At 40.3% G+C, this 17,855-nt stretch overlaps 2 protein-coding genes across 2 annotated transcripts; both read right to left on the minus strand.

Moving 5' to 3' along the window:
- Nucleotides 1-6,471: 6,471 nt before the first annotated feature.
- LOC133919194 (large ribosomal subunit protein eL6x-like) lies at nucleotides 6,472-8,334 on the minus strand. Its single transcript, XM_062363506.1, has 4 exons — nucleotides 8,052-8,334; nucleotides 7,851-7,957; nucleotides 6,874-7,055; nucleotides 6,472-6,777 (listed from the first exon to the last, which is right to left on the minus strand). The coding sequence occupies exons 1-4, from the start codon at nucleotides 8,264-8,266 to the stop codon at nucleotides 6,622-6,624; spliced, it is 660 nt and encodes a 219-aa protein (XP_062219490.1). The 5' UTR covers nucleotides 8,267-8,334; the 3' UTR covers nucleotides 6,472-6,621.
- A 1,440-nt stretch (nucleotides 8,335-9,774) lies between these two features.
- Nucleotides 9,775-13,927, minus strand: LOC133919196 (ribosome biogenesis protein BRX1 homolog 1-like). The gene is made up of 8 exons (XM_062363507.1): nucleotides 13,521-13,927; nucleotides 13,293-13,434; nucleotides 11,863-11,941; nucleotides 11,620-11,744; nucleotides 11,061-11,162; nucleotides 10,880-10,948; nucleotides 10,701-10,799; nucleotides 9,775-10,036 (listed from the first exon to the last, which is right to left on the minus strand). The coding sequence occupies exons 1-8, from the start codon at nucleotides 13,757-13,759 to the stop codon at nucleotides 9,902-9,904; spliced, it is 990 nt and encodes a 329-aa protein (XP_062219491.1). The 5' UTR covers nucleotides 13,760-13,927; the 3' UTR covers nucleotides 9,775-9,901.
- Nucleotides 13,928-17,855: the final 3,928 nt, after the last annotated feature.

Here is a 17,855-nt window from a genome sequence, read left to right on the forward strand (position 1 = left end):
GTACAGCTATCTTGAACTCAAATTCAAAATAAAAATGAATTAAGGCATATTGAGTAACTACATACCGCTTCTCTTTTCTTTTTGAGTGACGCCAACGTCTCTTAACTTATCCAATAGGACTAAAACCTGTTCATAACTTTAGCAAATCTATTAGTCCCTTAATCGTTTGTCATCAATTAGTCAAAACCCATATATGGGGCCTAGATGCACTTTCAATCTCTCCCTTTTTGGTGATTGATGACAACACGATTAAAGCTTACAAGAGATAATCAAATTAAAGAGTTTTGAATTATAAGATATATGGTAAGCTCCCCCTAAATATGTGCATTGATTGAAATTGGAATTTGAGATCAAATGCACATATTTAAAGAAATTTTGTGAGAGCTCCCCCTATATCTTAGCATCTGTGGGGTGCAAGTGTAAGTGAACATGATAGCACGTGATGCATATGACAAGATATATCATAAAACATAAGAAAGAGATAAACAAACAATACATATCAAACATCTCATAGCACCACACTAACACAAATATTATCTTACAAATTTAAATTCAACGACTAGCACAACACACATAGTTCATCACAAATCATTACAAATGTCTTATATGTCCAACGGAAACGATAAAGATTCGAATAGATAAACAAGACAGGACGAAGCCCAAGACAGGACAAATCCCATAACCCAGAGACTCCGGGTCAACACGGAGACTCCAGGTTAGAGCAAAAAAAGACAGATAGCAGGAAAAGATATGCATTCTCTCCTCCTTTGGTATCAAGCACCAAAAAGAAAGAGAAGTAACGAAGATGATCTAGTCGCTGCCTCCTTCGGAGTCCTATCTCCTCCATCATTGGAGACGTTGCCATCGTCATCGCAGTTTGGAGAACTTTCCTCGACTCCTCCCAAATCCTCTTCTTCGGTCTCCTCATCATCATCTTGTGCATGTGAAGTTCCCTCTGCAGCTGTTTGGGCTTCATCATACCATGCCTATGGATTCTCGAACTCTTCTGGCTCACTCACTTCTTCTTCGGAGGCAATTGGAGAGTAAGGAGGCTCAATCCTCAAATTAGCATAACTAGCCTTTTGCCGCTCTTCTATCTTCCTCAACCTCAAATTGATCTTGTCTTTGTACTCTTTTATCTTAGTTGCATTGTGAGTGCACACATTGAATATTGCTTTGAGAGCATTTTTGATGAAAGACGGAGAGCCACGTGAGGAAGACATACGCTTTGGAGCTACCCTTTGAGCACTAGGAGCTGAAGCAGGAGATGAAGGTGGAGGTGTAGATGATTTAGTGCTCACCAACCTCATTCTATACGGCTCATGCTTCATTTCCTTGAAAAAGCTTTTCTTTGTGACACTCTCAAGCATATACAAGATGTATGAGGCATATGGACAACTTCGGCTAGGAATATGTGATGTGGTATGAATTTCTTCCCAAATGAAGTCTATCACACTAAAAGGCTCTCCGTCATTTGACATCCTAGCGAGAAGGTTTCTTGATATACCTTGAATCGTTGTTCTCCTTTGATAAGCATTACCCTTGTCTCGTCCCATCTCAACAAGTACTAAGATACATAAGAAGGGGATATTTGAGATGCGAGAAGGATTGCACAAGAAAGATTTGATAAACAAAGCTGACTGGTAGAAACTGGACAACCCAGAGTATCCGGGCCAACCCAGATACTCTGGGTAGCGCGACTCCAGGGCAACATGTTAGGGTTTGAGATATTCAACCATAGCATTGCAAAAACCTTGGAGTATGTGTTTCTAGGAAGGATATGGAACATATCTACCAAAGGAATCCAACTCTAGATCAAAATATTGAGAGATCAAGTGAATTGTTCTTGAGATACCTTTTTAGGGCAAACAATGCTTCAAAAGTTGATCCGGAGGGAGGGCCAGAGGATCCGGCCTAGGGATGAAGTTGATTTGATGAAGAACTCCCGAAACCCTTGGTGAAAACTTGAGATCGCTGGAGGGGCCTTTCCAAAGTGAGAGGGGTGAAAGAGAAATTGGAGAGATAGAATGAGAGGGGAACTGCTCGGGGTAGATAAATAAGCCTAGGTGACCCGGAGAATCCGGCTGGACCCGGAGACTCCAGGTTGGAGTTTTAAGGCGGACCGAGACTCTTTTCCCGGAGGGTTACCCGGACCCTCCGGGTTGTGTGACAGAGTCTGGAGTATCCGGGTGAACACGGAGACTCCGAGTTTTGTAAACTCAACAGAACCAGCAGATAACAGAGAACGTCCAGAATCCGGACACTCCAGGCTAGATCGGACACTCCAGGCTAGATCGGACACTCCGGGCACTAGAACTCGACAGAGACAGAATTTTGAGCTGAGATTCGACGGGGAATTTCGGGAGAAGGATTGTTGGACATATAAGACCTTTTTACTACTTGTGATTAGCCAACAAACAATAGTACATAACTATGATCACAAGTAGTAAGATATGATCGAAAGATCAAAGGATCAAATAATTTTTGAAAATAGCAAACAAAGAGATTTTTGTAAAATTCTAGATACCAAAACTATAAAACTAGAACAGTCAATTGCATGCAACATATCAAGCCACGTTGTGAGAATCGAGGATATTTAGCTCATTTCTCAACTCACAAAACCTTTGCACATCTAGTGGCTTTGTGAGGATAGCGGCTAGATGTTTTTCGGTTCTCACATGATGAATATCGATATCCCCTTTGGTTGAGTGATCTGTCAGGAAATGGTGACGGATGTCTATGTGCTTGGTTCTTGAGTGTTGCACGGGGTTGCTAGCTATTTTGATGGCACTCTCATTGTCACACAAAAGTAGGACTTTGGTCATATTGTAGCCATAATCTCTTAAGGTTTTTCTCATCTAAAGAAGTTAAGCACAACAAGCACTCGCGGCAACATACTCGGCTTTGGCGGTGGATTTGGCTACAGAATATTGTTTCTTTGAAGACCAAGACACCAAGGACCTATCCAGGAATGAGCAAGTCCCCGAGGTGCTCTTCCTATCCACTTTGTAACAGGCATAATTAGAGTCCGAATAGCCGAAAAGGTCAAATGATGAATCTTTAGGATACCATAAGCCAAGGTGAGGGGTATGAACCAAATATCTAAGAATTCTCTTAACGGCCACTAAATAGCACTCTTTTGGAGCGGCTTGAAATATTGCACACATGCACACATTAAGCATAATATCGGACCTAGATGTACAAAGATAAAGTAAATAACCAATCATGGAGCAATATACCTTTTGATCCACGGCCTTGCCATCTTCATTGAGATTAAGATGTCCATTAGTTTGCATAGTAGTCTCGATGGGTTTGGCATTCTCCATATCAAACTTTTTGAGCATGTCTTTGATATACTTAGTTTTACATATAAAAGTCTCTTCCTTAAGTTGTTTGATTTGAAATCATAGGAAGAACTTTAACTCTCCCATCATTGACATCTCAAATTTCTTGGTCATGATCCTACTAAATTCTTCACAAAAGTTTTTATTAGTAGAACCAAATATAATATCATCGACATATATTTGGTAAATAAATAAATCATTATCAACATTCTTAGTGAAGATAGTAGAATTAGCTTTGCCTATTTTAAAGCCTTTTTTAACAAGAAAATCCATAAGGCATTCATACCATGCTCTAGGTGCTTGTTTAAGTCCGCAGTGCGCTTTATGGAGTTTATGAACATGATGAGGATACATGAGATCTTCAAATCTGGATGGTTGCTCTACATACACCAATTCAGAGATTGATCCATTTAGAAAGGCATTCTTCACATCCATTTGATATAATTTGAAATTATGGTGAGTAGGATAGGCAAGTAATATTCGAATAGACTCAAGCCTAGCTACGGGAGCATAAGTCTTACCAAAATAAAACCTTTAATTTATGTGAAGTCTTGAGCAACTAACCTTGCCTTGTTTCTTGTCACGATCTCGTTCTCATCTTGCTTTTTACGAAAGACTTATTTGGTGCCAATCACGTTTTGATTGGGTCTTTCCACTAATGACCATACTTCATTTCTCTTAAAGTTGTTGAGCTCTTCTTGCATGGCTATCATCCAATCCGGATCACCAAGTGCTTCTTCTACCTTCAATGTTTCCAAAGAGGAAACAAAAGAGTAATATTTATAAAAATTTACAATTCTAAAACGAGTAGTTACCCATTTTTATATATAATCAAAGATATTATCCACCAGGTGATCTCTTTGGATACTTTGATAAACTATTAGATGTGCCATTTGGGATTAAGGTTGAATATCTTCCACTTTATCATTATCAAGGAACTTGTTAGAGTCATCACTAACTTGATCTTGATCTTGAGTTGACGTTGACGGCTCCACTTAAGTTGATAAAGATGGTTGAGCTTGATTATTATTATCCATTTGTTGCTCTTGGGGCTCTTGAGGCTTGACTTCACCAATTGCCATCTTCTTGATTGTTCTCTTAGAATTTCTTTATCACCTTAAATATTAGGATCAACCTGCTCCACTTGGAAGCCATTAGATTCATCAAATATCACGTCATGCGCGATTTCAACACAACCAGAGGTTTTGTTGAAGACATGGTAGGCGTAGGCATTTGATCCATAACCAAGCATAAAGCCTTTAACTACTTTAGAGCAAATTTAGAACTTTTGACCTTTTTATTTAGAATAAAGCATTTGCTACCAAAGACTCTAAAGTAGAATACATTAGGCTTGTTACCGGTTAAAAGCTCGTAGGCGGTCTTCTTCAAAATCTTGTGAAGATATAGCCGGTTGATGGCATGGCATGCGGTGTTGATGACCTCTGCCCAAAATTGATCTGATATCTTGTACTCATCAAGCATTGTCCTTGCCGACTCTATAAGAGTCATATTCTTCTTCTCGATAATCCCATTTTGTTGAGGGGAGTAGGATACCAAGAACTCATGTTTGATCCCTTCTTCATCAAGAAATTCTTCAACTTGTGTATTCTGAAATTCATTTCCATTGTCGCTTCTCACCCTCTTGATCTTTACATCAAATTCATTTTGAGCTCTTCTCACAAGTTTCTTGAATATGGCTTGTGTTTCACTCTTATCATGAAAGAAGAATACCCAAGTGAAACGGAAATAATCATTAATAATAACAAAATCATATTTGTTACCAATAATACTTATGTAGGCAATTGGTGCAAACAAATCCATGTGAAGGAGTTTCAATGCCCTTGTGGTCGTCATTACATTCTTGTCGAGGTAAGGAGCTCCAATTTGCTTTCCCGCTTGACAAGCACTACAAATTCTATCTTTCTCAAAAAAAAAATTTGTTAGTCCTAAGATGTGCTCCTCTTTAGAAGTTTAGATAAATTCCTCATGCCAACATGGGCTAGTCAGCGATGCTATAGCCAACCCATACTAGACTTAGCAATCGAGCAAGTTTTATGACTCACTTCGTACGTTAAAAAATCAACAAGATAAAATTTACCCTTCAACCTACCGTGAAAGCTATTGAAACGTCATCCCTTCTAGAGACGGTCACACCCTCGTTAGTAAAAAGATAATTGTAGCCCATTTCACAAAGTTGTGATACGGACAACAAATTATAACTAAGAGATTTAACTAGCGAAATATTTGAAATAGAATGATCATTGTAAATAGCAATTTTACATAGACCAATTACCTCTTCTTTTCCATCATCATCAAAAATGATATTTTTATTTGGTCCTCCATCCTCTTCAAATGATGAGAACATACTCTTCTCTCCGATTATATGATTTGTGCAACCGCTATCAAGCATCTAACTTGATCCACCAGAGGAATATGCGTACAAAACAATTTTAAGCATTTGTTTTATGTAACCAAATTTGTTTGGGTCCTTTCATATTAGTCACAAGCACTTTTAGTACCCACACATTCTTTTTCACAACACGGTCCTTTGTGCGGGCATCAACATAAAGAGCAACTATTTTACCATGGTGGTTTCTCTTAAGCACTTAAGAAGTATAAAAGGTAGATTGTGGAGCATGACCTTTGGGTTACTTTGTTTGAGCGATGTAATCATCTTGCTTGCCTCATTTGATAAATTTGATACACTCCTTTCCATTGATCTCACACACTCACTTAGCTTGCTTGTATGCATATTAAAGTCAAGTCCTCTGTTTTGTTTGTTATCCTTAACCTTAATAGTCTTATATAATGCATCTTTGGATTTGTATGTTTTGATGCACTCATACTTAGTATAAACCTCTTGTAACTATTTCTCTCTAGGATAAGTGTAACCAAAGTAAGGTTTACTGTCACCACCTTATCATCATCAAACTCTTCATTTCTAAACCCTCTAATTTTATTCACTAGCACCATCATACATAGCTTATAGGATTTCATCATCATCCATCATAAATCTTCCCAACTTACCTTAGTAACTCGATTTTTGAGTAATTCAAACTGACGGGGATCACACAGATGCAACTGGCTCACGTATACATCAACATTACGCGGCGTGCAAATATCGCAATAAAGAACCACCAACACAGATAAAACTTCTCTTAAATCTTCCCATGGTATTTGACAGGCAGACTCAATTCTGAATGAAAGGTTCACTACCCGGGTACAAAATTCAGAAGAGCACAATAGGCAAAGATTTCCTCAGGACACCAAAACTAGCTTAGAACACCATCTCATGGGGCTTATCGCCGTCCCTGAGAGAGAACCGGGCACTAAGATAGGTTTTCAGTTCTGGGACAGCGTCGATAGCCTTGATCAGAGCAGCGTCCAGGGCCTTCTGGTCATCCTTCTTGAAGTCGGGCAGAGATTTGGATGCCTAAAGATTCAACACAGATTAGGCAAGGTAAGTATTGGAGCACAACCGATAGCAGAAGTTTGATGAAACAATGGATCATGGTTCTTGGATGCGTACCTCCTTCTCTGTCTCAAAAAGTTCACCCTCCGTCTTCTTCGCCTTCTTCTTCTTGTCCCTGGCAAAGTACTTGTCATCGAACTTTGCCACATCAACACTAGAGATGTCAACCTTTGTTGAAGTGGCAATGACGTAGGTCTGGTTCACACGGCGGATCGGCACTCCATTGATCTTGAAAGGCCCTGAACGATAACAGAAACATTTAAAACTAAAATCTGGGAAAGATTATCAAGTAGAACATGACAGGAAAAGCCAATTCTTCTAATTGTGACAACATAGGCATACAGCTTGCGAAACTGTTGCCTGTTGAGTAGCAATTTGGAGTAGAACCAACTCATCCATCTTAAATTCTTACATGTCTTACATTGAGTTGACTTGTCAACAATTTGAGCAACTTAATCTTCCAAGTAAATTTTACAAATCCAAACTTCCAAGAGGGGAGTTCCCATTTCCAGTTCTCAAATCTCATAGCCCGATATGTTTTCAGTAATTTTAAAACATATGTATGCATGTAAACCTCCCCAGACAAAGCATCTAACCAATCTCTAAGCTACCTTTTCAGTTTCTTATCTGATGATCCAGAGACAATGCACGTAATCAATCTCACATTCTTACTCTACCTCAACCTACACCTATGAGGAACCAAGACAAGCTAACACATTAAGGTTCCAGAATCCAGCGTCCACAATGAATCTTTAAGTACCCAATTCATCTATTCATGGAAGTTGAATGCAATCTCAAAACAACCTCCCTATAGACATTGTGATAGATGTCTATTAGCAACACAAATATCTATTTTAAATTACATCATTTACAGCTTAGTTCACCTATTAGCAATGACTAAGACCGTAGAACAATAGTCTATTAGCAATCAACCCACAGATCCATGCTACTAGTCCATTTGACGGTATACGGGGAAGCAACTACACCGACCATTACCCCACAGTATCACACCAACAGGAAGGAGCGCGGCTTACCGGAGACGAGGAGCAGGCCGGACTTGAGCTGCTTGAGGAACACCACTCTCTTCCCCATGAAGCGCCCCGCGAGCAGGATCAGCACCGTCCCGGGGGTGATGGTCGACCTGCAGAGCGGAGGGGCGGTTCCAATCAAATCTCTACCCAAGTGGAAAAGCCTAGAACAACACTCGAGTTGTGTTGTGCGGGGAGAGGGTGTACCTGAGCTTGGTGGGATTGGGCTTGCGGGTGCTGGGGGTGCGGGGCTTGACGTCGTCGGCAGGGTAGAACTTGGGTTCCGCGGCGGCGGCGGGCTTCTCGGCCTTGGGGAAGGCGCCGCCGTGCTTGGCCTTGATGGCCCACAGCCCCCGGCGGTGGTACGCGTGCGACCGCGAGGCGCGCTTGATGCCCAGCGACAGCTTCGACGTCGGAGCCATTGGATTGGTGCGGCGCGAGGCGCTTCGGCTCGGGGAAGGAGGCGGCGGTGGGCGAAGAATGGAGGCGAGGGTTTGGTCGCGGGATTTATATGTGTGCGGCGGCGTAGAGGTGGAAACCCTAGGTCATTGGGCTCCTCTGGGTACAAGTGGTGGGCCTGAATTTTGAGGCCGCCTCAAAATTTTGAGTTTGAGGCCCATAAAAATGTTTTTGCCGAGTTTGCGGCCCAACAGTTTTACTGAGCTTGCATGCAAACTGTTAGGGGTGACCAATACTATGTGATTATGTCTAGGTACGTAAGGAAAAATAATGATAAGTATTTATATAAGAATTGTAAGTTTTAAATAAATAAAGATTATATGTGCTTAAATATAATTGAATATCTTATTATCACTAATATAAGCAACGGTGCTTAATCATATTGTCCTTCGCCTAAGCATATGTGCTACTGAAGTTGAGAATGGCGTGTTTGGTTCAGACCCTGGCAGGCAGCTCGCCCGCCAGGCAGCGATCCTGGCCCCATGTGATTGAAATCAAACGCCTAGGGGCGCTGCCTGGCTAGGGAGCTCCGGCTAAGTCTCAATCCAAACAGGCTCTAAATATCTCTCCACTCAGTTATTTGAAGGGGTAGTATGCTGCTGGAGTCCAAAGAAGACTATACACATTTAAGAAGATATTCAAGCCACCAAAGTGTTTAAAGTGATCATCCAAAATAATTAAGCACAAGATTAGTGAGTGATTAGTGCTTATAGGCCTAGAGAAAAGTGTTGCTAAGTAATTACTGTCTAGAGAGTGGACAAGAGTGATCATAACTTGTACCAAGTGATATACCGAGGCCTTAAAGTCTTGGTGACTTACCGATAATTTGAACCGGAGTTGCTCAAGCTTGTTAACCCTTTAACTTGGTGTAGAACGACGGTAAGACGCTTGTATGTGAATGTGGAGATCCTTACCTTGGTGACTCAAGCTCCGAATTGATCACAGCAGTAAGTGATCAGAAGAAAAACTAGCAGTGAAAACTTACCTCAGTGACTTGATAGTTCATCCAGCTTAGGCCTTAGACTTAACGGCTCATCTAACTTAGGCCTTGCCTTGATGACTTGATGAAAGAGTCGTGACCGAATACCGACCGAAAACATATCTTTGATAAAGATCTAACGTGGACTAGAAGTGACATTCATATCATGAGATAAAAATCTCTTGTAACAAATTTATCTCTCTACTTTATTTACGTTTTCGCATTTACATACTTACAAGAATAAATTACAATCCACTTGAACGGTAGAGTAAATACACTAAATAAACTTAAAACACATTTAAATAAAAATTAAAATAAATTTATCTTATAAATTTTTTAAAAACTATTAATTTCTAAATATCCTAATTCATCCTCTCTGTCACCGTACATACAAAAGTGACAAACACACGGTGAAAGACACAGCAACAAGCAATCGAACAGAAGGTACTGGACTGGTAAACACGAGGAGAGAGGCAGGAGTACGCACTGAAATTCGGTTGACAGAAATAAACGCATACTTTGTCATAAAAAAACTTTCACAATACGGTAATTGGTAAACAAAATTCGTGCTAGCTGAATGCAGTACAGGTAGTTCAATAATTCGATGGCTTCAGCCGCACTAGTCCCCTTTCCACATATCAGCAAATTCATCTGGCTCCAGGGTGTTCTCCATCTCGTGCATCTTCCTCCTCACCTTGGCCTTCACTTTCTTAGCGTACTTGCCTGCCTTCTTCCGCTTTTCTAGTGCGCGGATCTGGTGGAAATAAGCAAAACAATGTCAGAACACAACCTTCAAATAACATCCGGAAGAGTATACACGAACAATGCAGGGAATGATTTGTTACAGGTGAATGCAATCAAATGTGCAATAACATCACGTTCTCAGATGAACAGTGCCACTGGAGCAGCAAATTATTTAGCTAAAGTTACACCGTAAGTATGAAATTGATTTTTGTGGATCAAACATAATAATGCGTTTATTAGCACCAACTCAAGGCTAACAAGATTGCAAGTTGCTGTACACCGCAACGCATCTGAAATAGTTGGTGGCATACACTGAATGCTAATATACACTGATTCAAACATGTGTGATGCCTTAACGTGCACAGTGTGGCCACTGTTCTTGCCATACTTAAATCGAAGGCCGTTTTAGGATACTTCTACAATCAATTGAACAAACAGTGGACCAAAGAGTTCCATCTAAGCTTCTATTTCCCAAAAGAAATCCTGTGGCATCACACCATCACCAATTTTTCTAACTTATGTTTCAGTCAAAGAAACAAAACAATTTAAACTATGACCATCCCTTGATGATGGCAGGTAATAACCCAAAATGCCTTTACAAAAGGTAGGAAGGTCTAGAAATATAAGCGAAATATATAAACTGTGCATGGCAACCGATTGGTAAATATACATACCTGATTGGGAGAAATATAGTATGGGTTCTCGTACAATGTAGGGCCACCGAAACTACCACCAAATATTTTGATTGGATTCAAACAGAACCTGGGGCCAACCTACACTCAAAGATTCCATTGCAAATTATTATCAAGCAGGAAGCATGTAACATATCCAGATAGAAGCTATGTGCCTTTACCTCAATAAGTGTCATCTTATCCAGACCACCTTTATCAACTTTGTCAATCTCATTGTGGGGAACAGAAATCTGGAAAAGTATATTGGTTGCCAAATTCAAATGGTGCTACCAAAAAAACTTTTATTGTATGTAAAATGTGTAGCATTATCCAGACAAAAATTCAAACTGAATATTTAATCACCTGGTAACTACGAAACCAAACATGGCCATCCACGATGGAGAAGACAAACACATGATCATGGAAAGGTTTTGCTTTTCGATGATCTTTTGGAGTAGCAAATACCTGCACAAACACAATGAGTTCATACTCAGCTTCTTTGCTTTAAAAGAAGCTCGCACATCTCCATAAAGATTATTTGTCCCCATAAAGCATACAGACATGCAAGTTCATATATCCTAGAACAAATCGAAATACGGTTTAATCGTGTAACTAGTACTAACCTCATAAACACAAATGTAATTGTGGTTCGCAAAGAATGAAAATACAAAATTTAAGAAGAGTGGATAAAATGCCGTGTCCTATACATAACACAGCAAACATCCACAGGCTAATATATAACAATAGCACAAATTCAGCGCTTATGAATTGACTCCCACCCAAAAGATGTCAGGTAAAAAACAGAGAGCAAAATCTGAATAAATTGATAAATGAGTTCAGCACAACATCAGCTTGTCCAAAAATACATAGCAACACATGTAGAGCATCGTGTAACATGCCGATTGTCAAACCAGTCATGTACCTGAGTTAGCATTTCCTTCACAAGCTTCCAGTGAGGTTGCTCCTCAAAATTAATCGAAAAAGTTAGAAGTGGGCGGGACCCTTTCAGATGGTTGCCAGTGAGCTTCAACTCCTCCATAGTGTGAACTACACAAAACATCACATAATTGCTAAGCATAATCCTCACAAGTTATAGACTGCTTCACTGAGATGCATAATACAGCAACAGGATTACAGGACAAGAATTATTTGTTTTAGAGCATACCAGCATTAACCAGAAATTTCACAGATGGTCCTCCAGGGGACTTGACCATCCAAAGGTAAAGATCCTTCTGTTTTCTGCACTGGAATATGCAAGTAAAAGAAGATCAGCGGCAGAACATTTCAAAATTGGCGTGTATAGCACTTTTCAAAATTGTTTGATTATAATTAGGAAGAAGTCCATTTTTGGCCCTCAAACTATCACCAAAGTCCGATTTTAGCACTCGAACTCTCAAACCGGATATTTTACACCTCAAACTTTCAAAACCATTTACTTTTCACCCTTTTGGTTTTATAGACTGTTTTCAATCAAGTGGCGGTGGTTTCACACACGTGGCAGACCAGTCTGCAAAAAATTGAAGAAAAAAAGCAGGGAAATGAAAAAAAAAAGAAAAAACAGAAGAAAATAAATAAATAATATGAAATAATAGAAAAAATCAGGAAAAATAAAATAAAAATTAGAGAAAAAAATCTATTTTTGGTCATTCAACTGTCACAAAAAGTCTAACTGTCAAGCGACTAAATTTAGGGTCATTGTTACAATTGATGTAGGAGTTCACCAGGGTTAGGGTTTCGAGATCATGAGGTTAGGGAGTGGGGGGTTTACATGGATAACAGGCTTAGAGGGAGGCTATTAGAAGGCAATCAGCCTGACGAAGGAGGGGGACAACTCGCAAACATCAGTACGTATATCATTAAATAATACAGATATACATGCTAGAAAGAATAAAAATTTAAAGAGTATGTAGGGCGTGTTGCATATGGTCTAATGACATATTACGCTATACGGCCAGTTAGCAATAAACTCGCTCGTTGGTTACTTCCTAACTCTTTTTCCTTATTTTCTTCTTTTTCATTTTCCCCTACTTTTCTTTATTTTTTCTGATTTTTCTATTTTTCTTTTTTTTTTACTTTTCCCCCCTAATTTTATCTTTTTCCTGATTTTTTTATTATTTCTGAATTTTCTATTATTTTTTCATTTAAAAAAATCTATTTTTCTGATTTTTTTTCTTCATTTATTTGCTGACAGGTCTGCCAAGTGTGTGAAATCGCCATCACATCATTGAAAGTAGCATACAGAACCAGAAAAAATGGTGAAAAGTAAACTGTTTGGAAAGTTTGAGGTGTAAAATATCTGACTTTAGAGTTTGAGGGCTAAAATCGTACTTAAGTGATAGTTCAAGGACAAAAATAGACTTCTTCCTTATAATTATGGAATAGCACAGCAAGTCAAATGTAACATGGAAATAATTTTTTTTTACCACAGCAAAATGGGCCTCGCTAACTCGATACCAGAAGACTCAGCAAAGCCTTTAGAAACAAAAACATGAACCAAACCTAAAGGTTGAAATTGATTTTGCACGCCACTTAACCTATAAAGTGTAGCAGCTTATTTTCCCACCGAAGGCAGAAAACAGAGTAGAAGAGCTATACCTCGAAGAAGAGGCAGCTGGAGCAGCTCCTGAGCTCGAGCAGCTCGTTCAGCGCGTTACCCTTGCTCTGCTTCGACTCGACCTTGCTGTCCTTCTTCGCGTGCGGGAGCAGCGACACCACGTCCTGCATCAGATGCCGATACCTGCGCCCAGCACGCGCGCGTCAATCGGATCATCCACCACACAATACGACACGGTAAGAGGAAAAGATAAGGGGGAGCACTCTCACCTGTACGTGATGCGGCGGGAGCAGGTCACGAGCACCTTCTCCTTGTTGCGGAACGGCGCCGCCGCCGGCGGTGCCACGGCCCCACCGTCCGCGGAGGCAGGTTCGGCGTCGGGAGCCGGGGCGGGCGGGTCCTTGAAGCCGAAGAGCGTACGTTCCGGGCGCGACGGCGCGGGCTCGTCTGGCTTCTCGGCGCTGGCCGCCTCTGCGGGGGCGTCGGTGCGCTTCCGCTTCTTCGCCATAGGCGTGTTCTGCGCGGGCTCGAAGGCGCGGAGGAGGAGGAGGCGGCGAGCGGTGGAAGCCTGGAGTGGAGCAGCCGCTTTCCCTGCGGGGGGACGAGCACGACGAGCTAGGGTTTAAGCAACTGGCCTCCATGCTGATGGTCTTTTTGGGTTGGTTGGTTGAAGCACGCCGCATCAAATGGGCCTAATGGACCTGCATATATTGGAATTGGATGGTCTAATCAGAGGATTTTTTATTTTTTATTTTTATTAGAGTCGAAAATTGCATATATATATATATATATATATATATATATATATATATATAGACACACACACGTAACCGTTTTGAATTTTTGCAATTATATACTAAAAATTTAGCATTTTAATACTCTCAAAATTCAAAACACTATCGAAAGAGTTATGATTTTTTAAAATAAAATATAGTATAGAGAATGCTATAATCTAATACTTCAAAAAATTTCAATACGAATAATTAATTGTACGATTAAAAACAAAAAAGGAAAATTTCAGCATCTCTGAACACGGGCATCAGGAGTGTAGAGTTGCAAATGTTCAAAACAAACACATATATTTACAATTTTCGAATTTAAAAAAAATAAAAATAAAATAGGTTCTAAACTCCTAATCAGAGGACTTCCAGAAAAAGGCCGGACCCAGCAGCAGGCCCATCCGTCAACTCGAGAGCCGGAGCCCGGAGGCGCTAGAATTATCCCACATCGGCGAGCAGCGGAGCCGCACAGAGCGGTGGACGGTACATATGGGGTACGGGCTGCTAATCCGTAACGTTGCCTTAAACTAATGAGTACGGAGCCGCTCGCGGTGCGGGGTCAAAACCTGCACGTTAATTTTTGGAAGGGGTAGAGGCTTGCGCGGGAGCTGACAGTACCCTACTTTGCAGGACTTGCCTGTGTGGTGTTTTTGTCTGGAAATTTTTTATCCCAGCACTTTCTTCCACTAGTGCCCTTGAATCTCCAAAATCCAAATGGCCCTGCTCATCAGTTCAGAATGCCTCCGCCTCGGCAACACTAAACACCAAGCTGGTGGTGGAGACACGATTCCAAGGCTAATGACAATACAACTTCACCCGTCAGGCTAATGCTCAGGATTTACATAATTTATATGTATTTGTGTGATAAGAGGCGCTCACATAATTTATATGTAGACATGCCATAGGAGGCCCTCACGATTTACTTGTAATCAAAGGAGCGACAAGCCTCTATTGTCCGCCTGTGTCAACATAACCATCATTTTTAGTGAAATTTGATAATATATTGTATTTCTATTAAACATATATAATTATTTTTAGTGAAATTTAAGAATATATCATATTTCTATTAAACATATATAAATATTTTTTATTCATTCCTCGTCAACACGTGGGGAGCGAGGTGAGCCGTCGGCACAAGCGAGCGAGAGAGAAATAGGCAGCGGAGGTTGATGATGAACGTCATCAAGCCTTGAGGATTTTTGTGCATCCGGCATCCGATTGCAATCTAATAGCTCACAAACAGCTACCTACTACTACCTGAACCACCTCATAGCCCTTCACCTCTCTATTTTTCCTTCCTCTGTCTCCTCTGGGGCTCCACCCCACCCAACACCCCCCGCTTAAATCTGCTCCTGTGCCACCTCATGACCTGCAGGTGTGCTCGGATATCGAAAATACAATTGAATTGATTTTAACTAATAGGGTGCTTTTGCGTTGCGAATTGCGACAGAATCCAAACCTTGCACATAATATTTTGCTTCGCTATGTTCTCTTACCCAAAGGAATACAAATTTGTACGTCGCTTCTTGATCATGTCCAGTACTTCACTACACAAAAATCAAACTTGTGATGATCTTTTACTGAAATAACACGTAAGCTATTGAATTATAGAAAGAGATATTGGCAGTCAAATCAAGGCCTCTTTTCGATGCATCAAAGATACATTTTTTCGATGCGTCAAAGATATATTGTATAAAAAAATCATATGACATTAAAAAAAAATCAAAATGACTTGTTTCATATGAAGCGAATTCCGTTTATAAATATTAGAGTAGCACTGTATCATATATCAGTCAATACTGAAGTGTCGAAAGGCAATGTTCAGTTATAAAGCTTCCTATAAAAACCATTGTTGATAGTTTGTCATAGCCAAACAAGTGAATCTGGCGATGTCTTTCTACAGTGATAGCTGAGAGCATTGTTGTGATAGGGAAGCGGTGCAAATGGCAACCAGGATCCTCTCTATCAGCATATATAGATATTGTTCTCGTGTGTAGATGGAAGCTAGAAGTTTCAGATGATTGAAGGAGCAGGTATCATCTCAATAAGAAAGGTCCTTAGATCAGTACATTAATTACAAATATACAGAGTTTCTCCACCAAATGGCATCAGCAAGGATTTGTGGTTTGATTTCGTTTGGTAATTCTAGATTGTCCTGCAATCCATTAAAGCCAAGTCCAACTGTATTGCTGAATGACATGGCCATTATTCATATATAGCAGTTTATCTGCACCTGTCGAAAGAATTCAGAATCTCAACCCACCCTTCTACTTTGCTTCGTTAGTTCGTTCGTAGCCTGAAACACGCACACTGTAGAAACGGAATGTCTGTGGAAATCTCTCAATCCACTCTTCGTTCCCTCCTCTGATATTTCTTTTACCTTACTACATCTTTACACTTTAGTCCCTACACTATTATATAATTATATATACAAACCAATACACACGGGGGAGGGAGAGATGTGAAATTTATCAGATGAACTTGCCGGACCGAGTGAAGGCAAGGATTGGAGCTTCCCAGCGACACCAATGCTTTTCTCAAGGAAAAGACTTTTTCGTCTCCGTGAACTCTAATGGAGGGTCACAACTCTCTTTCGTGCATATTGGCGCCAGGTTCTGGGGATGGTTCTGCGATGTGGACGCCGGCGCGAATGATCAAGACATGCTACTAATCCAGATGACACCCCACCTCGTTTCAAAAAAAGATTACACCCCACCACCGCTCGGTTGAATGCTCAAGCGTGAACGAATAGTGCAACCGCGAGCAGTAATGGAGAAACAATTATACTCCTATAAACTGTTGGTGATATGTATGCTAGAAGTAATTATAAAGAGGTTGTATCACTTTTATAGTTATGTACTTTTAAATAATATATTATTCGATTCTTTGATAATTATTATTTACATTGATTCGTAAATCTGTGACTTATTTATGAAGCTTTTTGTTTTATTACAATATTATTTTAAATGATTCTTAGACTAATATTATTATGTGTGACAATAATGATTCACAGACTAGCACGTGTATTGATTGATGATCATGTTTCAGAGATAATAGATATAGACATATCAAATCAATAATATGGATATATGTTGGAGAACATGGTATTAGATAGACTCACCTTGAGATACTGTTAGGATCGTTATATGATGTGTCGTTATTTATAGAGTAAATTTCACAAACCTACAACTATTTGTACCTTTGTAACGTAAAACTATAACTTTTAAGATATATTTCACAAATCTACAACTACTTGTACCCTTAGTAACGCAAAATTATAACTTTTTGGCACGGTCCCACCCGTTAGCCACACATTTTCAGCATAATGGGGAAAATTTGGCTGACGGATGGGACCAGACCAAAAAATTGTAGTTTTGTGAAATATATCTTAAAAGTTTCTCTCAGGTCCGGTAGCAATTAATATTTCTCTCTCTAACGATTCTATCTCACTTATACCTTTTTCTCTCTCTCTCTCTCTAGACGCTTAACCTCCCCCTAGGAAATGGTTTCTTGAGCCAACCACGTGAGGAGGCGGCGTCGATGGTCACCCCTGGGATGAAACTTATGTTCACTTGGACTCAAGTAGTATGACCAGACCACGACTACGACACGTGGCAAAACCACTTAGCCTCCCGTATCCCCAGGGGAGCTTGGGGGCTACTGTCGATATAAAGAATAGGGGTCCCTTGTTTTATGGGCCCACATCAGCAAAGGCCCGCTGACAGTAGATTTTACCAAAAGCTGACTCCGACGCACACGTTTGGCAGAGCTTGCGTAATTAGTCATCTAATAGCGGAAGGAAACCCCACTGGGGCAAGTATTCAC

This window comes from Phragmites australis, chromosome 5, assembly GCF_958298935.1.
Source record: "Phragmites australis chromosome 5, lpPhrAust1.1, whole genome shotgun sequence".
NCBI classification, from domain to species: Eukaryota; Viridiplantae; Streptophyta; class Magnoliopsida; order Poales; family Poaceae; genus Phragmites; species Phragmites australis.